At 38.2% G+C, this 25781-nt stretch overlaps 1 protein-coding gene across 3 annotated transcripts in view; it reads right to left on the bottom strand.

Moving 5' to 3' along the window:
* Positions 1-369: 369 nt before the first annotated feature.
* CNST (consortin, connexin sorting protein) overlaps positions 370-25781 on the bottom strand; it is a 55040-nt gene continuing 29628 nt past the window's right edge. For 2 of the 3 annotated variants that reach the window (XM_080586725.1, XM_080586726.1), the window contains 6 exons: positions 25336-25450; positions 23131-23152; positions 22864-22960; positions 17579-18456; positions 8861-8996; positions 370-4662 (listed from right to left, as the gene is read on the bottom strand). In XM_080586725.1, the coding sequence (XP_080442851.1) occupies positions 4457-4662; positions 8861-8996; positions 17579-18456; positions 22864-22960; positions 23131-23152; positions 25336-25450 (1454 nt within the window). In that variant the 3' untranslated portion in view covers positions 370-4456. Of the gene's footprint in view, positions 4663-8860; positions 8997-10896; positions 17234-17578; positions 18457-22863; positions 22961-23130; positions 23153-25335; positions 25451-25781 lie in introns of those variants that run through there. The other variant, XR_013949129.1, reaches the window with a different exon arrangement.

The raw sequence follows: 25781 nt of genomic DNA on the forward strand, positions 1-25781 counted from the left end.
TCTCTTAGCAAGTCACCCACCCTAGGATTTCTGAAACTTACCATCCAATACTTTCTTTTGGAGCAAAGAAGTAAGGTAACAATTCAGTACTTTAAACGCAGCTGTCTAGAGAAACCATGCTCTGTGAAGAGGCTGGGTTTTCATTTAGCTATTAAAACAAAGACAAACCAACCAACAAACCCACAAAACCTACATTTCACCCAAACCCAAACCAAACCTTATGCATTTTATCCTCATTTACCCTTCTGGTTTGGGTTTGATCATAAAATTCTCCTTGGTGATACTGCTGGTGATACTACTTGAATTTTACATAACATAATCTCAGTGTTTTCATATATTTAAAAATAACAGTACCCAAAAAGGTTCATATATTTTCTTTGGGATATTTTTTATTTTTTTTTGCTACAGTATTTAAATTACAAGCTTGGGTGATGGTTTCAAACAATTATTTACTCCTTTTGCTAAAAGTAGCTAAAGTTAAATTTGTTACAAATGGTTATTAGTCCTTTCAGATGGTCTTGGTTTTACATTATGGTACAAAGTAGGCAAAGATATTTTCCTGGGAGGGTAGCATCCCCTTTGGTTATTGAGTGGAATAGTGCCCAATCACACAAGAACTTGGACTTCCAATCTACTCTGCTCATTTGATATTTCAAGCTTGCCCTTTCCTCCCAGAGAACTCTAACAAGAGTCTTCCCTTTGGTTAGGCTACTTCCCGCTGTGTGAGACCAGTGCTATGCATTTTCCAAGCATGAGAGCAAAGATACTGGACAAATCTTAAAACACGGGCTGTGTCTAGATTACAAGCTTCTCCTGGCACATCTGGGCTGTGAAAACGCTTCCTTACTGACACTGCTTGAAAACGAGCCTGTGGTACAGCACGGCTATGCTGCGGCATAGTGCTTTTCTTGGTGTGCTTCATGTTATTTGGGGTGAGGGTGCTCATTATGTCATCAGAAAGCTCTTTTTGGCAGCTTATGCTGAACGGGCACAAAGAGTCTTCTTGGTTTTGCTCTATTGCGAGAACCTTTCTAAAAATAATGACACTCACTGAATAAACTGGAAGGGGGGGTTTCTGGTAGAGTGTGGCAGGTGATTAAGTGCTCACAACTTCCATCTTTGAAGGTGAACTACCACCCTGACATCCCAGTCATCCTTCAAGAAATTAGTTTTAACTACTGTTCGGTACTTACCGAACCATTCCCTGAATCTTCCTACTGGCTACAAACGTTTTTACACTGGCACAATGTTTCTTCTACTGCCAAGCAGAACAACTGTACAGACAGTGGCAGGGAAGGCAAGAGAGTAAATGAAAACTTACACACAAAGGGCTTTACAGATGCACAGAGGGGAGAAAAAGCCTCTTCCCTCTCCTTGCTTCCTACTTCACTCTTAGCTGCTGTTCAGCACTATTTTACCACAAAATCCTCAGGTGAGGATAACCGTTCAGATCGACTTTCAGCTCGGATTTCCCTAAGATCCTCACCCCTCAGGCCATCCAGGTGGAAGCAATGTCACTAGCAATCAAGAGGGAACAGAACACATGGGAATGCCAACGCGAAGCCAACCCACACACTCTTTGGTGTTCAAACAAAGCACATCTTTTACGTCGGTAGCTGCAAGTCTGATAACGTAGTACAGACCATCCAAACTGCGTGTACCAGCAGAATTGTCAGGCGAAGCAAGAGTTAGTACTATCCGTTTCTTATAAAGGAATGCCAACGGAAATTAGATCCAGACTCAAGTCCTCAACTGCAACTGAGGAGTGAAGAGCTCAGACGAGGAGCTGGGCAGCCTGTGCGAATGTTCTCCTTCCGCTCCCTCAAATCCCAAGACACCTTGCAGGAGCGGTACCTCGGCATAGGCCAGGAAGGCGGGAGAGATGCTCCACGTTACAGCACCAGTGTAAGGTAGCTGAGCTACACAGAACATCTGGGAACTCATTTTTTCTCAGATGCATGTTGTAAAGTGGCGTGCTACCCCTTCATGGTCTTCTTGTAGGCAGTTCTGCTGATGTTAGCGAATCTTTGCACTGGGAATATAACACAAAGCTGCCATACCAGGATTTGGACCGTGGATTTTAAATTGAACCGCTTATTAAAAAATGCTTTGACTTTAAATAGATTTACAGTTTTAAATAAAATAATTATTTTAAAATAGTTCTAATTAAACAAACGTAGAAGATCTTCGATCTTCATATCTCATATTTTTGAATAAATAGTTCTATATATACCTCTTGATCTTTTTGGTGATGAAGTGCACAAAAACTTAAACAGATTTTTAAGCTGAAATCAACAGTTGTCTTTTAGGAACAAACTTAATATCCTGAAACACTCAATGCAAAGTTACAGAAATGCAAAATATATTTTAACTACACAATCACTATAAATACATATTTTAACCAAATGCATGCTTTTTAATTACTCTGAGTAAATTACCAAAAAAAGAAGAAAATTAAGTTTTTCTTTAAAATAAAAACTAAATAAATACATAAACCGGAAATTAAAATAATACACTGAACCAGCCAGTAACACTTTAAAATACAAAAGCATCTCTCCCTTTCTCCCTTAGATTAGTCCAGCTTTATAATGCTCTGAGAACAACCAACAAAAAATATGCCAAACTACCATTCATAAGTTTCATTGTGAAAGCAAAAGTTTTCCTTAATTTGGGTATTTTAAATTTGCTACTTTAATATAGAGCTGCACATGAGGCTTCCTAAGCTATAGATAAATCAAGCCTCAGCAGTGAAAACCGAAAAAGAAATCATACATGCAGTTTTTTCTAGAAAAAACATGATTTTAACTTTCACTTTAAAAACCTGTTAAGTATAACAGTGCGTTAGGAACAATCAAGCTCACTAGAGGGACATCGGCTTGCAAATGGCAGAAAGCATGATGGTTTAATGTTATAACTCTGAGCGATATCTTGAAGATTTCACTTTGTAGTAGTTTACAAAATAACATCCTAAACCTGAAGGAACTGCATCATACAACATTAATAAGCTGGAGATGGGAGCGGAGCGGAGCGAAGCAGACCCCTCAAAACTGCTGTTTCCTGAGGTGTGAAGGACTCATTTCACACACCACCATCAGCATCGTGCTCTGCGCGAAAACAGCTGCCACATTTTGACCATAGCGTGGGCCAAAGGCCTGTGTCACTAATCCTGACCTTTGCCGTCACGTCAGTGTTTCTCTCACATACCACACAGAAAGGGCTGAGCACCAGGTGATAGAAATACCCATTTAAAACGACTCTTTTACTGATTTAAATCTGGTAGAAAAAGAAAGCAGATTTTACAATATGAGTCTCAGATCTGGAGGGCAAATAGATGCAAATGTGCTTTCTCTGCTGGAATGAGTGCCCTGGACTACCAACATACTGCGGATCTCAAGCTAGCCTCTGAATTTCTTCTGTTGGATCAGTCGCACTGTACATAAGTGCTCACTCAGTGAGAGAGGCTGCAGCCACACAGTTCAGTGATCCTGTGTGCTCCGCCGGGCTGCAGGAGAATCAGACACGAGCCCTAATTGCAATAAATATTCACAGACAAAGGCAAGGATCATTATTCCCCATTTACGGAGGAGAAACTGAGGCACAAAGTGATTACCGTAAGTCAGTGACATAGCTGGACAGAAAACCCAGTTAGCCCAACACCTACTACCACGTCCTTTAAAACTGGCCAAAGCCACTCTACAGTAACATGAATAATTTACTAAACATCTTGCTCCTGTTTCTGCGTTTAGTGAGACCGATGATTTCTTTTTTATCCTTCTACTTCTAGAACAGCCCACACAACACCGGGAGTAAAGTTCCAGGAAGTTTTGTGAAATCTGCCAGCAGATTTATCCCACTCATGATATTCACCATAAGCTATAATATACAGGGTCAGCCTGTTTTCACCAAATGAGGGCTCTGTGAATGCTGCTGCACTCTTCTCACTCCACCCAAATTATTACGTGGCTCACCAGGAGAATTAAAATGGAGAAAAATAGTAAGACGTAGAAGAAAAATAATGTTTTCATAAAACACAGACTTATTGCATGATAGCTGGAGGCAACACCTTTGCACAAACAGCTGTAAATCAAAGCTGCCCTTTAACTAAGCTTCCAGAGATTGCTTACACAAGGTGTGGCAATGAGAGAGTACAAGAAGACAGTTAATTTTCTTCTTTCTTCTTCACTTGCTCAAGTTATTGAAAAGCTGCTTGTGTAATCTTAAAAGGGTGAAGAGAATGACTTTTTATTCTCCCACACCACGCTGCTACAGCTTAAGATGTGAACATTTTGCCACCTGAATGCTAAACTAGGATTTTGCTCAATTTCTAAGTAAAAGTGTAAGTACATCATCACATACACCTGCAGGTGGCAAGTGTTACCAAGAACTTGAAATCACAGTTTTTTTTCTACCAATGATCAGTGGTAAGCTCTCAATGTGCCGTCTCTGCTCATTTCAACTAGGAGAAGGCTATCCAGCGTTTAAGTTCTTCCACACGCTGCAATATCTGGGTATAATAGAAATCCATGTTGGTTGCAAAATCTGTACACACCGGGGATTCCATGTCACCAAAGCTGCAGTACAGTGCAGTTCCTCCAATGCTAAGGAAAACAGTTGCTATGCACAGCAGGATCAGCAAAATACAGGAGCCACCAGCTACTTCATCTGCAAATAGAAGAGCAGAAAAGTTGTATAAAGAACCATACGAAGCAATAGGAACATGTGTGAGAAAACCTAAGATTCTTTTTGGAAACCATAAATAATTATACAGTGCCTTTCCTGCAACCTGGGTCCCTGTCCTTGATAGTATCACTTGTGGAGTCAGTCCACATGGAAGTATAACAGACTTAAATGTCACAGAACCAAAGCGTTCCTTCACAGAAATATGTGAAATTAAATTACAGCTTTGAAAACAGAACAAATGTAAACATTCTTCCTTCATTTGTACTGCCACTGACTGTGATATGGTGAACTGCTTGTGTTTACTCTCACATTTTGACCATAAGGATAGAGACAAAAACTTCAGGGTAGGCTATCGTCAAGGGTTAGTTACATCTCCATTATTCTGTGGTAACTCTTTGCATGACTGTTTATTCCAATAAAGAGGCTACAGATGTGCTGCTACACCCTCACAACCTCACTTATCCTTGGTAAGTTGTTCACACGAACAACGTCTGCATTTTCTGTCAGACTGAAGGGCTCTAAGAACATTTCTGAATTCCTTTCACCCTACATCTGGGAGGAGAAACAGGAAAAATTCAAGTTTTTTTTTTTTTTTAATCTGATTTAAAGTAATAGTAATAAAAATCAAGTTTCCTTATGAATCATTAAGTCCTGGGAAAAAAAACACGCAACCAAACAAACAGAAAATACTGGAATTTTATTTAAAAGATAAATCGTTTCTAAATAATTTAAAGAAAAAGATGCAATAAGCTCCTTTTTGGGCAGTAAATTGATTTTCTTTTCAGCATGTGGGAAACATCATGAAGCGTTAAAATTCTGCTCAGTTTCTCCAGCAGACTGTACTGAAGTATTATGAAACTATGCCAGTATTGCAGAACAGAATATGGCTTTACTTAAAATGATGGCAAAACAGTAAAGTATTACAGGCTCTCAGAGTATGGAACATTTCACAAAAAATTAAAGAAAGGAAAAACATGAGTGCTGTCTGAAATGACTCAAGAGCACTAGAGTGCCTCAGCTATTAGAGACCACTTACACCAGATAGCCTTTTCTCACTCCAACTTTTTTAGGGCTGCAAAGAGCATTTGGGTCATCTCAGAGAGCTCTGATTGCAAAATACTTCTGTGGAACTGATCACCACATTAACAATACTAAATGTTCAATATCTTGATACCTTTAAAATTATTTGGCACTTGATCAAACTTTAGGACTAAAATATCACTAATTTATGAGTATATTGAGAATAATAAAAGAGGTAGAGACTGGCAGAAAGGTAAGAAAGGATTACAATGATATAAACTCATGAGATTCCTGAAGGTGTGTGTGTGTGTAAGTGTATGTATGTATAAGCATACATATACATACATATATTATAGGCACAGAGGTATGTATTTATAATTTTTGAAATTTAAAATTATAGCATTTCAGTAAAATGCTGTAGGAATTGGCAACAGTGACAGTGCAATATTTACTGAATAACCGAGTTCAGTGAATAGAGGAGAATTCCTGGAGTTAGAGATAACAAACAAAAAATTAATATTTCAACAATTTAAAAGTTCATTGGTGAACCAGGAATGATAAATATTCATTTCATACAATTTAATCACAGTATGGGCACCAACCGTGCTACACCCAAGAAAAGAAGTCGCATACATTGGCAATGTTTATGGGTCAAATCAGATTGTTTCAGCTACCTGCTCTGACCTTCTGTACAACACGAGTCACATAACGGGGAAAAAAGAGTGTTTGGTTCAAGAATTAAGCTACAACTTCTGGTATTGACAAACATAACTAATGCAATGAGTATCTGCTTATATATATATGTATGTTACATGTAAATACATGAAAAATAGCTGCAGCTCATCTTGATTTACATATTTGAATTGACAGAGAATTGTCCTCAGAAGTTGTTTCAAGTGTTAACTGCATTGCTAAAAATTGAACTAGTATTACTATGGCATCTACAAACTCTGCTCATGGGCAAGCAGCTCACTGAATAAGTAATGCATTAGTTAAAATCAGAATGCTAGTCCTTATTCCAAGTAGTTTAGATGCAAGAATTAGACAAGGCAACAGACAGACCCAAAAAAGGGAAGGCAATGAGACAACGCTGATCACAACACAAAGCATTAGCACAGCCCACTAATAAAGCTTTGATTCTTTTTCCTTCTACAAATCTTACTCTTGCATGTTAAAAGATTCTGGGGATGCCAAAATAACAAGCTCATAAATTCCCACAATATATTATAGTGCGAATTACCTAGCAATCTCCTTCCACACAGAAAACATGATGTTCACTGCAAAAGAGGCAACTAAGCAACTAACGGACTCACTTGATACGTTATTTTAAGATTCTAACTGCTTGCTTGGTTGATTTCTGCTAAGCAATGTTACCTGATTTTTTTTTCCTTTTTGTATTTTTTCTCTATATAGCAATACCTACAAGACAATATTGCTGGATAACTTTTTAGTAGTAATTCATACCAGTTTAATTCTGCAGTTAGTGTTATTTTTCCCTCTCCTTCCCCCAGTTCTCAATATGCTTTCACTTCAGATAATCATTAAGAGGAGAGGCTGACCATTACAACTCTCAGAGAGGAGAATTAATAAATCTTAATTTGGAGGAACAATAGAAACCAAAGGCTTACGAAAACCTCTATTTCTTGAGTCCCCACATTCTTAGTTTTTAGACTCTTCTCTAGGTCTTGTGGGAGAGAGAAAAAAACAGACATATTGATACATGGGTCTTTTTCCTTTGGAGTTATTTGTTCCATTTTACTTCACAAAAAGCAGACAATGTTTTGTGTGTGAAATCAAACACCTTTCCATTACATCTAGTGGCCAGTTTTCAATTTCTGGAAAACATCAGGCCTAAGACGGATCTTTTTCTACTCTTGTTCTCAACCATCCTACCAAGCAAGTCTGAATATACCAAAGAAGAAACCTCCCATTACTGATCAAGCATCTGCACTCCATTTAATTTTAGCAGAACCAAAAGGCCTAAGAAAGGCTTCTACCAACCAAAGAAACAGCCTTCACCTCAAACACAACTTACACTGGCTTAGGATGTTTGGAAATTCTGCATTACCAATATTCACCCTCAGTACTCCAGAATAACTTTCAATCTCTCCCCTCCAGGGCATGCCTAACTACTCTTAGTTTCAGAGTGGGAGGTATACTAGGAACAGTCAGTACTGGCTGGTGAAAACAGAGACAAACTTCCTCTCCTGAAATCTGTAGTCACAGCGAGAAGAGCCAAGTCTGTCTACCTGTGCCACTAGCAATAACCATTACCCAACAATTACCACTTCAAAGGGGAGAAAAAATGTTAAATTGCTGCTTCACTACTATACATTCATTAGAGTTTCTTTTGTTGGTTTAAATGATCTTGGCAAATAGAAGTTATATCTAGTCTCAAAGGACAAAATGATGAGATGCTGTAATTCCTTCAAAGTAAGAAAAGTGAGTTTTTGGACTATGTGAAAAAAAAAACAAACCAAAAACACAACACAGACATTCACCTGCCTGTTCTGTTTAAAGACAGAATTTCTACAGAAGCTGATATTTCAAGGCTTCTGTAGTAACAACAATAAACTATGCTAAAGAAAAGGATACCAACATAATATACTGTATTTCTTGTTAGGCTAGTTAGCCCATCAAAAAGACAAGGCATTTAGCCAAATTCTAGCAAATTTAGCTAGCAAATTCATCCAGATGTTTAATTATAAAGCAGGATTAAAATCTAATGCTCTTCGATCCCATGGTCTAATAGAAAAGGCTGGAAAGCTATCTGTGGACAAAACACAGAAGACCTGTTCTTTTTGCATTCCTCTTTACCTACATGGATTAGGTTCAGGGAGAAAACCTACACCTACCACCCCTAAGCACTAAGCATTCCTGAAGGGACATTACATGTCCCTCACGAATCATTCAGCTAGAGGAAAAAAACTGTGACTTTGTTCCAAATGAGTTTAAAACAGAAATGTATCTGTTGTACCCTTTCTTCCGTATTCTTGATAACCAAACCCGCTATAAAATAAGCTTTGATCAATCACCTTCAACTTTCACTTGACTAAGTTTTAAAAAGCCAAGGTACTACATAAAATCAATGTCCACTTTGCTCTTGTGAACAAAAAGATCAACATCACATGCATGCCGTGAATTAACAGCGTTAAAATACCTTGATCAAAAGTGTCATCCATTTCTTGGAATCGGACTCTTCTCTTTGTTTGCCTTTGCTGGACTTGAGCAATTGCTTTTCCTTCCCTGTCATCTCTTTTCTTCAGTATGGACACCAATCCTTCTGCTGGGGCAATCTATCAGGAAAGATTATCAAAATTATTTGACAGTGATTGGTACAATGTGAGAAATCCAAGCATGGGATCTATGTAACAAAAGCTTTAAGGAGTAAATAAGATAAAGAGATAAATGGTTTCCACACCACATTTCTTAAACATTACAGCACTTGCAAAAACCCCTTATTGAATGCATCCATTTCTTAACATGCAGGATAGCTTCAGCATCGTTCTGCTGTGTAGTAGCTGAGTAAGATGACAATTTGTGTCTTTAATCGCTATCAAAGTTAACATGCATAGTTTGGATCACACTAAGTATTCACTGCATCAGCTCCTTTCTAAACTCATATTACTAAGTCACATGGGTTGGGGCAGTGGTGAGAAGGGTTCTAGTCAAAAACACTATCATCAAGGACAGTAAGAGGTCAGTGACACTGCTGCTGCCTCTCCAAAGACATAATCCTGCAAAGACTATAAAAATACTTACTGCGAGATTAATTTTTCAGTGTTGTGATTGGTTGCCTAGGGGAGACGACAAGCTAGAGCGGGGACAAAAAAAGAGAAAACACCAGGGGAAAAAGAAATCTTCTTGCTTCTGGATAGATGACAGCTCCACACCGTAATAAGCTCTCAGGATAAAGTGGAAGTTCAAAAACCCTTCCCTACAAGTTGGTCACCCAAACAACTTGCACAGTGATACGTTCAACAAGTCACTTTCCTTTCCTTTCCTGTATCGTTTGACTTCACTGCAATAGTATAGACTTTTCTTCCTACAAAGCCACGTTAGGATGTTAGACCAAGCAGCAGTTTGTAATTTCCTAGTGACTACAGAAAAGAAAGTAGGAGAAATATGAGAAGCAGAATGCATAATGGAAAAGTGAGAATGCTGTCATGAGACGGTGCTGTGCCAAATGGATGGGGACTAATTAGCATAGGTGTTTGACTACCTAAACAGATCACAACAGTTTCAATTTTCCCCAGCAAAATTTTCATCAGTTAAAAAACACAGAACACCCACCTTTGTAAAATTATCTCCATCAAGAAAACAATTTTTCCTAATTACATATCAGAAAACGTTTTTGTTTGTTATGGCAAATTTACCATGCACTTAGATCCTACCATTCAAAAGCACCAACCAGTTTTCTGAAGTCACAGAAAAGAGGAGAGAAAACACTCGAAGTTGAAAGAGTAAAGTAGGGGACAACATTAATACAAACAAAGGTACCCAGAACAGGTGCCAGCACCTTACACATTACATTCGACTATACCATTTACCTTCAATTTCTGCCAAACATAGATGCAATTACACAAAAGAAAAGATCTTCAATGAAGTGGTGCTTGGGTGAGAAGGATGCAGGAACATTGTACATCTTCATTTATACACACTGGAAGTGGATGTGACTGTATTTGTAGGATACGTTACTTGGATGTATTATACCAAAAACAAAGCTAAAATTGCCAGAGCAGCAGTATATATGTGAAGCAGCTGTAGATAGGAAGAGTCACCTGATTAAACCCTGCACCTGGCTTCCAGGATCATATGCCAAATATGATAACCCACTGACAGACTGTGCTTTAGCAAACTCATGGGGTTCAGGAACATGCTGGTATTTCACAGGTGTAACGATCTACATGCTAACGGTAGCATACAGTGAAACTAAGTGTAAGACTCACCGCTTGTGAGCTTTTAAATTCTCTTCTCTTTAAAGCAGCTAGCATTTTTCTTTCATTACTTTAACAAGAACTCTAGCTGTTTGAAGTTGTTACAAATACAACAGCTTAAGCAATGAAGAAAATCTATGGATGATACTAAGGTTTGACACAAGTATTATCTAAGAAACACAAACACAAGCAAATCCTGTTCCTTAGTTCTGTAGTCACCATGCTGTTTTTTTTTTTTTAATCTTGAGATCATCTTTACCTGAAAAAGTCTTAGCCATTTCTTCATAGATTTGAGTAGCCCCTTCTAAAACCTGTCTTGTAGATCAGCAATAACCTTTGTTAAACTGAAAGATAATCTGTATAAATTTGTGCTACAGATGAGAAAACATCACATTTGCAACTGGTTTTGCAGCTCACCTGAGACGTGACCGAAAATACCTATAATTTTCACAAAAACTAAGTGAAAAAACAGACTACTTTCCAGACAACATAGTTGCAGACAAGTGCCTGTCAACCACCCCATGACCTAACTAAATTGGAAGACCACGCATAAAAGCTCATTTATATTGCAATTGTAAGAGCTGTAGAAAACCAGAAAACAAGTGACATTGTAACTTACGGTCCTAAACTTGCTCATACTACAAGCTTATGTAATGCATCAATGCATGCTATAATCAGAGATGGCGCACTGCACACAGACAATGGAGAGCACAATCCAATAGGCACGGCACCAACTATGTCATTTGGCATTTGCAACATTTCAACCGGTAAATGTGGCAATTAAATTTGCATGTCTCCGCTCTGGCAGTATTTTATACCCCTCAGTTTTTACCCTCAGCAACTCACAGGGCTGGCCATTGTGGATATATGTCGACACCATAACAAAATTTTCCCCAAAACACAGCTGAGAGGATAAGATTGACATACTCCCCTTTTGATATTCACTTTCCCTTTTGATTATCTACTTAAGAGCTTGAATGGTTTATTTAACGAAACAAGGCAAGGAATTACTTATAAAGCAGTGAAAGTGTGGAGGTGGTGGGAAGAAATTGTTTAAGTCGGTATGTGGAGGCACAAAACAAGTGGCAACAACAGCCTGCAAACTTCTCATCACATCAGACAAGTGCACCAGGGTTAAGTGTCTACTAGTGATGTTAAATTAGCCTTGCAGAGCTGCCACGAAAATTTATCAGGCCAGCCAGAAAATAAATACTTATGCTTCCATGTTGTGACAAGGGAGGGGGATTGTGTAGGCGTGTATTAATTTGACTCATTTATTTGGGAGGGCGAGATGACATTATGTCCTTTTAAAGAGTGGATTATTTTAAGCTTCTACGTACGGCATCGCTTTTGTAAAGAGGATCAATGGATCGTCCCGAGCCACCCACGCAGCAGGCGAGCTGTTGCTGGCTACGCCTGCTCAAGCGGCTGGGACTGCGTGTCAGGAACATCACCTGGGGCAGGCAGGGCCCTGTTAGCCTGTCCTAACAGCAGCACGTGGCAGACCTTCCTGGGAGGGAGATGTTGGCTCCTGCCATCTGAATGACTGTGTCACAAGCTCCGTCTCCTCCAAGCTTAAAAGCTGAGGGCTATGCCTGACAGGATTACCTGGAAATGTGTTTCAATGATTACAGTTATGTAAAAGGCGTGCGCAGGGAAGTCTACAATGCTACAATGAGGTTCGCTTACTTTCGCTGTCAGCATACACGACTGTTGCAGGATTACTTCTAAACGCAAAAGACCTAACTGAGGCAGCACGAGTTTCTCTACTCTAAACACCTTCTTTTGCTTAAAAGGGGTGAGCAAGGTCTTTTGATTTTGCAATATAATCAGCATGGCTAACGTTATTCTCCTGGCAGAGAAAATGCCAATAGATCATATTTTTAAGGCTCCCTGACCAGAATATCTTCTTTGCATGACATGCACCCATACCCGGAATATTTCATCTGCCTGTGACAAGACTTGGAATCAAGGTTTTCCTTTTGCTCTGCAAAGCACCTACAGAACTATGCAGCCTACTCAGGGTACAGTTTATTATTAAAATGCAAACGCAAATACAAGCATATGGAATTCTGCATAAAGCAACTTTTACACCTTTTTTCCTACCATGTTCTCAACTGCAGCTGAAAATTATCTAACACACATCACAACATTTTATTTTTATTTTCAGTCATTAGTATGTTATTACTGAACTTAAGATGTTCATGTAAGAATAGTGTCCCTCTCACTACAGACAAAATCTCATTCAATTTAAACAACTGTAAACACAATATTTTTTCTGCACCTTTCTTTTAGAAAGCTTTCAAAGCAATATACAAGCGGATTACATTAGATCCATCTCCCATTAATTAAATAGCCATGGAAAGTGGTAGGACAGGGACTTAACGGCCATGCAAGACTAGAAGTATTCCATCCCAGTGTTTGAGGCAGGAGGAATTTAACAAGGCAGAAAACATTATTTAAATTGGAGTCTAACTAGGGAACTGTGGTTAATACAGCTAACCACAAGTCAAGCCTTTGCTTGACTTGAACCACAAGAGGAAAACATAGGCCTGCAGCAGGCTGCACAGCCAACAGCTCTGTGTTACATAAAAGAGCTACATAAAGGACACTACTGAAACACGGGACCTTTTCTCAATTCTAAGCTAAATAATTAACAAAAGATGCTGTTGGACTTTCTGTGTAACTGAACTTACTCGGCTCTGCTGGCCTTTGGTAACAACCGCCCAGAAACTGCAAATGAAATGCAGGTGTATAGTGGCACTTCGACCAGCAGTCAGCAAGGAAAGCAGCAGTGACTACTGATTTACTCAAAGTCTGACAAATATTTTAGCTCTTCTCTTTTTACCAGTAGAACAGAAAGTGATTCTGCTTCACACAGAAAAGTTTTAAACTTTTTTTTTGCATAAGGCTTAATATAATAAGCAATATTAATAAAATAAGCTAGTAAATAAATAAATAAATCTCTAATTAAACTCCCTGCCTCTTCTCCTTGTTTAAAACAGCATTTGCTGGTAAACTATTCAAAAAGCTTCCTACATTATGCTTATCTTCTCCAACTATGATACACATACTTCTATAAATATGACACACTAAACTATACAAGTAAGGCCCTGCACTTTGAACTCTTACAGAAAAGAGATTACACTTGCCTCTTGCAATCAGTCACAGCATGCAGAAGTAAATAAACCCCCCAAAACTGGAGGCACGGCAAACTTGGGATCTAGGAAGTAAAGTTCACTCTATGAAGTATTTTGGTCTAAATGCTAAGAGCTACCCAAGGAGGAGTTTTGTTTGTATATTCTTCTGTGGGATTTACTCCTTATTCAGTGACTTGGCAGAAGCCTACATTTTATTTCTAGCAATACCAGGCTCTTAAAGCAGTCATGCATAGCCGTATGACAAACTGACAAAAGGCAAAACAGCCCTGGCCTAAACTATAAGAAGCAGACCAAACCCCTTGCTAATAAAATACATTAGGTGCAGGAATATAATGATACATAAGATATATAAATAATTTGACTTTGAAAAGGAGCTAACTAATCAGATTCAGTGTTCATACCACAACTAAGCTCTAACCATTTTTCTGTTAATGTGCTTACCGCCAAGCGTTGGGGCTCCATTACACAGAACTAAATACCTCCTGCTCCTCAGACACCACGTAAGCTTTTCATGCAGAAATGTAATTCTCACAAACTCAAACCTACAGGACCCAAGCTGTAAAAGAGGACAGGGAATCTCAGCAAGGCACTGTCTCCATACTTCATTTCTGGAGACTTCATTTCTGCAATCAAATCAGCTGCTAGTCAGTATGTACTCAGTAGTTTTTTTTGAAGTCTTAGCATACAAAAAATGCCATCCAAAAACTACTACTTTATGCTGTGGTAAGGAATCTCACTACTTTTCATTTCTGAAAGAAATTTCAAATGGTAATTTGCCATTAAGAGAAGCATCAAGATTTTATTCATTTCCCTAATCATCTTGCAGAAAAAGCTGTATTTCATATGGCAAAATGCACCTTACATTACTGAAGTTACAATCTGACTGCTGGTACGTCATTTCATTCACACAGAAATGACAGCAAAGAGATCTAAGACGACGTTATACACTTGTGAAATCTGTTGCTCCCAGCTGCTGACTGTGCTCCAAAGCTCTTTGCTAGCTGTAAGAATGTAGTTTCTATATAATGACAGTGATTTTCCGTCATTTGCACATTGCTGTGTATGGTTTGTCCTAGTGAAGAAATATGCAGTGTAAGTCCGATATGTAAAATACTCTTCCAGTTTTTGTAGCAATTTAATGCCAGAGTCAGAATGTAGGAGATTTTCATTCTTTAATTATTGTAAATGGTAGCTGAAAAGCAAATGGCATGAAATATCTAAATTAGAGAACTATGTGAGGTGACTGCTCAATATGGGGCCAAAAATCCCTTCCTACCTGTAAATACATACACAACACTTACCATTCCCCATTTGCAATAAATTAATATTACACCTACATTGCTCTATCATATGATTTTTGTGCCTAGGTTATTTCAAAACAGTTGTCACTTCTACCCTCTTCTAACTTATTTGTTTTAATTTTGTAAATACTTGCTCCAGGAAAGGTTTTTATCACAGCCAAGTTAATTTTTTAATTGTCACTGTGGTACGTTTCATGTAAGGATTTGTTGATGTTACACATGTGGCTACCAATGGATTTTTTAGGTATTTCTTTCATAACTGTTGTACGAAAACATTGTAATCTATTAGATGGCCACAGCCTGAACAACAGAAATTCAAAGGTGGAAAAGGAAGACAACAAAGAAATGTTATGGGTGGATGCAAAGATCAGTCTGCTTGTCATCAGTGGAATCTTACTTTGACAATAAAACAAAGCCACTTAAAGCAAATGCTGGTAATTTCTCAAAGGTCCCAAACCCTCTGGTGCCTTTCAGAGAAGCTGTAGGTGCTCACCACTTCTGAAATGCAACCCCTAAGGTAATGACAGGTGATAAGATTAACTGGAGTAACAAAATATAAATGTATAATCAAACAACACAGGCTGCTGTGCCTGTATTGTAACTCACCCTGCTGCACCTAGTGGTTTCAGGTATTGTAAAACACCTCAGAGGCTGCGTATCATGACTTTTAATCAGTGTTGAAATGAACCCTTCTTTGCTTCTCCCCGATTTATCCCCCCTGCCTCACACACAAATCAGGCCTCTTGCTAAGAAAGACTGGAGAAGACTCCCAGCAGTGCCAGCCAACATTATGCCTTATACGGCAGGGAAAAAAGCTACGCAAAGGCTCAAGGTACTTTTTACCTCTCCAGAGACTCCTCTCTGCTATCAGAGTACTGGCAGTCCTAGCAGCAGGACAGCAAACTAGAAATGACACTAGATTCTCTGTAAAGCATCACTGTCATCAATTGCTGGGCCAATCAATACAAGCATAACTTTTCTAGCAGTATCAATATGCTGCTTCCTATCCAATCCTCTAAAAGGCAAATGGCACAACATACCAATTTAAAAATAGCTGCTATAGAGTTAATTTAGGATTTTTCTACATGAAACAGAACAGTTCTCTTCTGTGGCTTAAAATGCTGAACTTCCATTGGGCTCAAAAGAAATCTCATCCTGAGGGATGGTATTTAAATTATTCTTTTGTTATACATCCACATGGTCTTAGCACAGACTGTCAATAAAATAATCTTTTTTCTAACTAGTGAACATAAACCAATGGATTTAGTGCAAGAGTTGGATAACATATAATGAACTTGTATGTGGGTTCCCACATGTACACGTCACGTGTCGTGAAGAGTTCATTTACAGCCACCGCTGGATCCAAAAAAGCTGAAGTAAAACCAGCTTTGTGTATACATGGCCCTCAGTCACAGGATGTGGTATGCTTCCTGACATCCCACAGAAAGAAAAGGTGTTTTAGGGGTGATCGGGATGCCTGATGCTGGAAGGGAGACAAAGCTGTTTAGGTCTCTGTTTCCAGCATGGAGATTTTGCCAAAGATGTAACAACATCATAATGGATCTCTGGTATTTAGTTTCCTGCTTGGCTGCAGTCCCTGAGCAATCGCGGGTTCTTGGTCTCCATGCATTAGCTTCTGATCTATAGAGAAGTACTGTTACTTTCTTGCTAAGAGATGCTGTACTGTTAAATGCATTAAAAATAGAGACAAACTAACACGATACCATCTTACAAGTCCACCCCTTCCAGCATCTGAAATCACATCACTTCACAATAATCACATTTTTACATTTAAAGGAAAAGCTTTTAAGGTCCCACAGGTGCAAATGCACCAAAACCAGTAGACAAATGAAGCAAACAAGTAATCATACACTTTGTGAACAAGTCCTGAAGCAATAAAACTTCTGTATTTCTGAAGAGCATTTTAGCTTAGGTAGCACTCATCCTTGTTGTGACCTATCAGAAGCGCAAAAGAAAGGACGGTTGAGGCTTCGAAGTTTTTTCTTACTTTTGGTTCAATGACAAAACTTCCTATGCTTGGCAAAATTAGAAGCCCATACATGCATATACAGAGTTTACTATGTATGAAGTTCTTCTCACATATAAGGAGTAGGAAAGAAAATCAAATTTCATTCTGTGAATAGAAACAAACCATATGATACATCATTGGCATTATGTAGATCTCTTCAATAAAATCATAATTTTACAGGAATTGTCAGCCTACGTAGAAAAAAAAAAGTGAGTTCACACTAATATGTAAAAATCAATATAGTTTTTAGAGGCACAGAGCAGCACTTTGCAAGAAGGACACAAAGAGATAAAAGGGAACTTTTTTCTGAATTAAAACAAGTAAATAAATGTAGATTTCTTTTCAGATTAAAAAAAAAAGACAAGTATTTAACACACTTTGAAGTTGGCAATGACTAAAATATTTTAACTAAGGTAACATGGAAGCTTTTATAGGATTCACAGTATTTACCTCTGCAATCTCTATCCTTCTTGCAAGTTCATCAAGAGAAGAAAAGCTGTCATCTAGTGATAAAGCTTCCAGTGAGTTGTAGGATGCTCGTTCAGGTGAAATATCTGGAACAGTTTCAAAATCCTCTTGGTTTGCTAAGCTTGCAAACGATTCTTCAGTGTCTATTATGTTACCATTTAAAAGTCTAAGAAGAAAATCTTCTTGTTCTTCATTTTTTACCTTCTCCTCCTGTCCTGCTGCTCTCTGCATTTCCTTGCATACTCGTGAAAGGGCAGTACTCTCATGCTCAGACACTTTATGACTTCCAGAGCACACGTTCGATGCAGTTCTGTCCTGGGGAGATTTTTCGTCATCATCATCGGGCTGTTTCTGTTGCTGGTTTAAATCACTATTTCCGAGCTGGCCACTAGCAATTTCTGAAGAGCTAGCAACATGTTTTGATCTGAGAAGATTTTTATCAGCTTGTACATCTTTATCAGTAGAAACCGAATCAGTAGGCATATAATCAGCATCTGTTAAAACCACAGCATCTACCATTGGCCCAGGAGAGATTTTCACTCCAGGCTCCCCAGCTGTCTCTTTTATTTTTTCTGCATCCTTAGAGAGCTGCCTTTCTCTCAGCTGCAAACTGTTATCTTTACCGGCATCCCCTGATGATAAACAGCCCGAAGAAGGCCTGCCCACTGTCCCTGTGGACTGGGTGTGTGGCTCCAATGTTGATTCAGCACTGCAGTGCTGCTCCTCCATGTGGTCCTTTCCTGCTGCTACCGAAAGGCTTGCTGTCTCGGTCTGTCTCTCAGTTTTGTTTTCACCTGGAGGACGAGAGCTCAGCTGTTTATCTTCTTTCTTTGGTCCAATGCCAGGACAAGTTTCAGTACCTACGCGCAACAGGAAAACAGTTCCAGTGTTTTTAAATGATTTAAAGCACCAGCAGAGGAGAGAGAGAATATATTATCATTTGATAACATTGGAAGCTAATGCTTTAAAACGTGCTCCCATATCGGGAAGTACTTATGCTCCAGGCAGAATGAAAGCTTTGTTAGTCTCAAGTAGTCTGAAAAGCTGACTCCTGATTTAACACAGTGTTTACACACATTCTTGCAGGCTAAGCACATGATACTGTGCCCTCCTGAAGAGAAACAGACTTACTCCCATGCTTCAAGCAAAATATGTATTTAAGTGTCTTTCTGAACAGCTACATTCCTTCTAAAGCATATTTTATATGGCTGCACATTATGGAGGCCTGAAGTACAGACACATGCACTTAACAATTAAAAAAACCCTGTATTTTGATGCTGGTGTATCTATCGCACAAGATCTCTGTATTTGCTTTAAAAGAACTGAAATTATACTAATTTAATACATTTTAAATTAAATTCTTTTAAGTGGGTAACTAGCTCCTTTAGTTAACGGTAAATTAAAAATCCAATTATGGTATTTTACACAGCATACTGCATAACAATTTACTTTTTGGAATTGAAAGTTAGTTTACATATTAAAAATGCAACTGGATTAGTTTTATTTCTGTATTCATATTTGCAATACAAATAGAAATGGATTTTTCTGATCTGAAATTTCAGAGAGAGCTGAGAGGAATACTATGTAGTTTGTGAATTCACCTACCATTGACATGATCTGCTAATGAAAGAGTAGACAGTTAGCCTAAATTGCCAATAAAATTACGAGACATTAACCATTATGAGAAGCTCAAAGCCAGATCTTGCCCTTAAGGCTTATGAAGAGAGAAAAGGAGTATTCAGCATTAGAATACCAAAGCAAGCTAACTATAACAGAAACTCTCTTTTTCTTCCATAACTTTAATAAAAACTAAGTTAAGACAATGCTACAGTAGGACTACTGTTACAGTAATAGTAATAACTCCAAACAACAAATTCCTACCTCCAGAAAACGCTTGTTTGCATTTTTTGGGTCACAGCCAAAAGCAGAAAGATCTCATGAATATATTAACGAAGAGATTAAACACTGCCCTGATTAACTGTACACATTCTGACAAGATGGACTGAAGATACTATCATATCTCTATGACAATCTTACCCTCCCTCACCTGTTAAAACACTTTAAATCTGAGCAATTTCCTTCACTTGTTACACGAAACAGGGTCACATTCTTTTGTCTTTTAGGAAATAGTCACATTATTTCAGTTTATGGCACAATTTTATTAAATTCTGAACTACCCCCATAGTGAAGTACAAGACAGCATAGAAAAGTTAGGCTTGGGAATTGAAGAAGAATATCCAACCATCTCAAAATGCAGACAAAAGGAACAACATTAATGGTTGAGAGCGTATAGAGAACGTAACTTATGAATGAAGAAACGGGTATGAGACCAGGACTTCTTGAAAACTAGGTACAGATGTAGTAGATAGCCCAAGGGATTTGTAACGTGATATTGAGCCCTACACATATAGGTCATGAGTTCAAACACAGCCTGGATTACTCTGACAAGATTTTGTTACCATCTGTCAATTTCCCCCAGTGGATACATCCACATTACAACAGGCATCTTTGTTGGTAACCCCAACTGCAGTATCAAAGATTAAATGGGAACGGAAATTAAATCAAATTCTTTACAAAGAGAGATGGCCCTTCAGCTCAGGCTTCTATTCCTAAGACAGTAATAAATGACGCCAACACTGTTATCTGTCTGCAGAGGTACAGGAACTGAGATGTAACAATCACCATTACATTGCACATCAAATTTTCAGCAGCTTTCAGTATTTTCTCTACACCTACTTCAAAACACCTGATTTAGACAACTCATGCCCACTACATGCTCAAGGCAAGCTAAGACAAACACTTGAAGACTTACATTACAGAAGATGCTTTTTCCTACCAAGTTAAATGAAGATGTACCCACCAAGGTGGCAGCAATTTTTATCTGTCGGAGTTGTAACAAAGTGTCTACAGAAAATCTTCTACCAGTAAAAGCACTTATAGAAATTTAAGCTTCCCCCCCCCCCAAACAGTTACTATTAAATTGCCACCTGCTTTGTTCATCACAGAAACCTGCAGTCACTTCATTCTGTTACCCCAGGGCAGTCTAGCAGGGAGTGCTGAGAACACGATGGCATTCTTCCAGTGGACAATTCACACTTCCCTAGTCTTTGCCCCCGTTTCCATTTAAAAACAAATCCTTTATGGCTTAAAAGAAAACAGGGTATGTAAGAAGTTTCTCGACACCTTGAAAATAGGGTTATATGTACACACTGCAAATTTATGCAAAGTGTTTTATTAAATTCATCATTTCACTAGAGATGATTTCATAAAACACACGAACATGATTATCTTTAATTAACACTACAGTTTTCAGTTAGAAACCAAATAAATTAATGGATATAGTATGCATCAATTCTCATCTTTTAATATACACACATAGCTTTAAGGGCCCGACCTTTCTGTCGGTGGAATCAAAGATAAAATCTGCCAGGGAGGAAAGTGTAATAGAACACGAATTCACATGAAGGACAGTCTTCAAACTACTTGTGCATTTCCTTTTACTGTCATACCGTAAGTCACACTTTTACTACCAGCAGCTGAGTTCAGTAGTTCTCCCTTTCATATTGGCAGATACGTTTCTATGTAGAATGTTGGGAGAAAAAAATAAATAAATAAAGGTTCTTGCTGTTGTAGGAAAAAAACCTGACAAAAGCAGAAGATAAGCATTGTAAGTTCACAGTGAGAAGGCCTGTGCTGAACAGGTTAGTTAGTTAGTATAAATATTAGAAACTGTATAATTCTAATAGTATAGGATTCCACTGGGGTTCAGAGAAAATTAAGATTCCGCCTCATGTGTATACACTACTTTAGTCCTTATCAATGGAGCACTGTATCATTTACCCACAGCTTGGATATCTTTTGTCCAGCACTGAGCAACGTAAATAAATCCAGAGTTATGGATCATCTCTGTCCATCTTCTGTATTAGCTCATACCAGTGCCCTCCCCGCCCAAATCCTAACTGTGACAAAAACATTCAGCCCTATGCTGCTGACACATCGACATTGTGAGGGGCAGTAGTAACTGAGTGACCATTGCTTTTATTAAAAGACAAGCTGTCTTAACAGATCAAGAGATCTGTCAGGGTCAGGAGTCATAGCTTCCTCAAGAACGTACTAATTTGTGAAAAGCATCTCTCGTAAATCTTAAGCATTTAATCTTGAGTTAGGCTTGAAATACCCCTATCTTTGTATTGACAAAATATTCAGCACTGCTGGAAAATTCTCAGCAGAACAGCTTTATAATGGAATACATAGTTTTATTAATTTACAAACACTTCACGGGAACCCAAAGGTTTTGATGACATTTTGACAAGAGTTACATTAAGAGAAAAACACGAAAAAATCCATTTGCACCATTAATTACTTTCACATTAATTTTAATATGTCTAGATGTTGTATCTTAACATTTACAAAAAATGCTACTTAATTCAGAAGTTTCAAAAGGTCAGAATTTCTGCTCTCCAGAAAGCTTTTGCTCCCACTTGGAATAAAAATGATGTAATTATAGGTACTTTTTTTTTTTTCAGCCATCCAAAACCAAAAGGACATTCAGTTCTTTTGATCTGCTTTCTGAGCTGTCAAGCATGTTTGCTCCACGTTTTCAATGTTTTGTTTTTAGTTAGGTTGCTAAGACAGAGAAGGATCAGTATAGTGGTCACAGTGAAAAGAGGACGAAGATGCAGAGAATCCACACACCTAGAGAATTATCATTTTGCTATTCTGTATTTTCATTAACTCCAAGTTCTGAACATCCTGGCCGATATGCACTTGTTGGATAGCTTAGGTTGAAGGGGACCTCTGGAGGTCACCTATGCCAACCCTCATCTTGTGAGAAATTCTGGCTGTTTTTGAGGAAAGGTCCTGAAGTTCAGGCGATTTTTGGCAACCGGAGTGCAGCATAAAGAGAACATTTTTGCTGCAAGAGAGAAAGATAAAGCACGGCCTAGTGGCCTAATGATGCTGTTTCCCTCTCTGTCTCCATTTTAACAATTCATTAATTTGCAAATGTTTCATAAAAACCCAATGATTCTAACGTGTTTCTCAAATAAAGCAGCTGCTCCCCAAGGCAGAAGGATGAAAATGACCTAAAAGTGTGTACCAAAAAAAAATTAACAAAACTATAGTTTTCTCTTCAAGAAACCCAAAAAAGCTCCTTAATTTTCTGTGCTGTTAAAGAAATATGTAGCCCCAATTCAATGTAGCACATGTAATTAAAAGTTACTAATACAAACAAATGCATGTACACGTACATACATATACATACATACCTGATTTAAAAGCAGCAGCTTCTCTTTTCTTTGAATCCTCTGATCCCATTAACTGGAGCAAGCAACTGCTTTCCCATGTAATTTCTCCAGCTACTGGCTGTAAAATATGATAGCATTTCCTGTCATTTTTGCACTGGAATACTGTGACTTCTTGAGACATTCAAGCTTCAAATGGTTCTGCACTGAACTGGAAAAACCATGTCTAATAATATTAGTTGTAAATTAGCAATCTTTGGCAAAGCAAAATTCACATAAATGGCTCCTTACCTTATTTTTGGGTGCCTGTGGCCTGCAGCAATGAAGAAAAAAGAATAAATTAAACTACTCAGCAACAACATTCTTCATAAAAAATGGCACTGAAATCCTATTAGCCTTTTCTCTGCTCTAATATTAGCACAGAACTTTTCTAACATTGAAACGGCATCAGCATGTTAAGACAGTTTCAAACACAGATCTGTACCATATGTAAATATAATCAAAAGACCAATTAGCCCAAACATTGCCCCACCTATTTAAGAAAGCAGTTAAAAGTTACTGCAGCATATCAAGCGATCTAAATTCCTGTACAACTTTTTGCTAAAGGAGAACACTGCCAACTTTCAAAATCACGTAAGGACACAGGATCTACTAGTATTAAAAATACTGATTGCTATAACAGAGGTTGAGGAAGGGGAAAAAAAAACACCACCACCACCACCTTACTTGCCTCTCCTTAGACTGTTTACACTGGGACATATTTTCTGGCTATTGTAAGATAGAACAGCTTCCACTGACTCCACTGGGATTCGCAGGTGAGTCAGCATTGCTAATAGCGTGGACTTTGCAAGCTGTGTAAACATTCGTGCACGATGTGTACCTTGCTTTCAACTTAAAAAGCAAAATGCTCATATTTTCCAAGACCCTGTCTTAAAGTATTATTTTAATTGCAAAATAAATTGAGCATAAAGCTTAGAAAAAAATATATTAAATAGACTTTTGCCTAGAGAGTTCTGGAAAAGTAATATTATATACAGAGAACCAATCATGGCAAATGAACAGAATCCTCATTTTTTATCAAGTTGCAGGGTTCTTCAGAACCAGGAATGATTTTACATAATTGAATTTTTATATTTAAAAGTGAGGCTGCATGTAAGAATTAGAAGGAGAAAGCAAAATTATTCTCAACAAGGTGAGAATTCAGTGCCTAGGGAGGTGCTGCTAGTTGTGGCATATAAATTGTAATAGTCTTGAATCCTAATCTTCATGTGGGCTTGCAAGGTCACATATATAAAATGTAGCTTGAGGAACCCTGCAGGCACACAGAGTGGAAGCTTGCAGCAGCAGCAGGCTCTGGGAGAAAACTTGCAGCTACGGTGCCAGAGCTGCCTCTACCTCCCATGGAAACGCAGGCTTACGCTTTCTGGGGATTCCCCCCCCCAAATGCATTCAGAGTACAACAAACAACCTCAGCCTGGGCTCTGATGGTCAGCCTGGGTGCTTTCCAACTTCTGTATTGTCACCCACAGAAAAAATGTGGAAGCTACATCACACTCTGTGAACAACAGGAATATTTTTGCTTTTGCTACATCCAACTGACTAAGCCAAAGCAGACGTATTCGAGAAAAATTCTCTCTCCCCATCTGATTGAGAGCATCTTTTGGCCGATCATTTTTCAGTGGTAGCTAGTATCCTTTTTTCACCAGTCCCTTAAAAGGCCTAGCGGGTAAGACATTCACCCATGAAATAACAGGTCTTTGCCTTCCTAATGGGTAAAATCCTTTATATGTTACTATCCAGAAGCGTACCCCAGGAACTGTTCAAAAGTTTGCTATATTGTGATAAAATGGTTCGTGAGGCTGCTGAACCAGGCAAAGCAGGTACAAACAAAGATTTCTTAACTTTTCCAAAGACTGTCACACTAGTCAAGTACAGAACTGCTGCTTCATAATGTTTAAGCAACCCATATGAAATCAACAGAAGGTAACAAGAATGACTCAAAGCATTAGTGATTGTCCTAAAATGTCAAAGATTTTCAAATGAAGTCCTATTGAGTAGTTGTGAGTACTCGAGTTTGAGGTGTTAGGCAAGTGTATTTAAAAACAGTGATTAGAACAGTAGGTATAGGCACAAGCACCATCATCAGATCTGCAGTCTGTCTCTTCCTAAATGAACATTTCCCAGTTTTTACTTTGGCTGAAAATACAAATTAACTCAACACTCCATTTTTGGCAGAGTAATGATTTGCTGAAAACAGTCCAGATCTAGTCCCTGTACATTCCTCAAATCATATGAGAACACTGTGAAAACTGATGGTAACTGAAACATGTCAATTGCATATCAGGAACAGCAACCACTTTATAAGCAAATTCACTGAAGTCAATGGGATACAGATTTTATTTTGGGATTGACTTTTTAAAAACACCCATAGTAGTAAGTAGACAACAGCTGCACTAGCATATTAGTACTGTAAAAGTAATATTTTCTTATACTTACTGTTGATGCGAAGAACAAACTTTAGTAAGCTTTTCCAGCTCTTCACTACTCAGTTCTTTAGCTGAATTCCTCAGCGTTCTAACTGGACTAGAAACTGCTGTTTTCCATTTTCTTTCTAAATTAAACCGAAATATTTTTATGCAAAGTATTATAGGAGTTATATTTGCTTAACACAAAACATGAATGCTAAATTAATTCATAGAGAAATAGTAACAGCTCCTCTGCATACGCTCTACAATCTTGTTTCAGACTTTGTAAAAAGCATCATATTTTGTCACAACGTGCTTTATTTTCGTAATATTATATTAATCAACCTTAAAACAAAAATAACCCCCAAACAACTGTTGATCAAAATCTCAATTGACAGAATAAAGAATGATAAACTATTCGTGCTTTCTTCATGATATATGCAAGAAGGAATCCAAAGAAGGATTACTTTTCTCATA

This window comes from Anser brachyrhynchus (genome assembly GCF_964034855.1).
Source record: "Anser brachyrhynchus genome assembly, chromosome: 3".
Taxonomy (NCBI): domain Eukaryota; kingdom Metazoa; phylum Chordata; class Aves; order Anseriformes; family Anatidae; genus Anser; species Anser brachyrhynchus.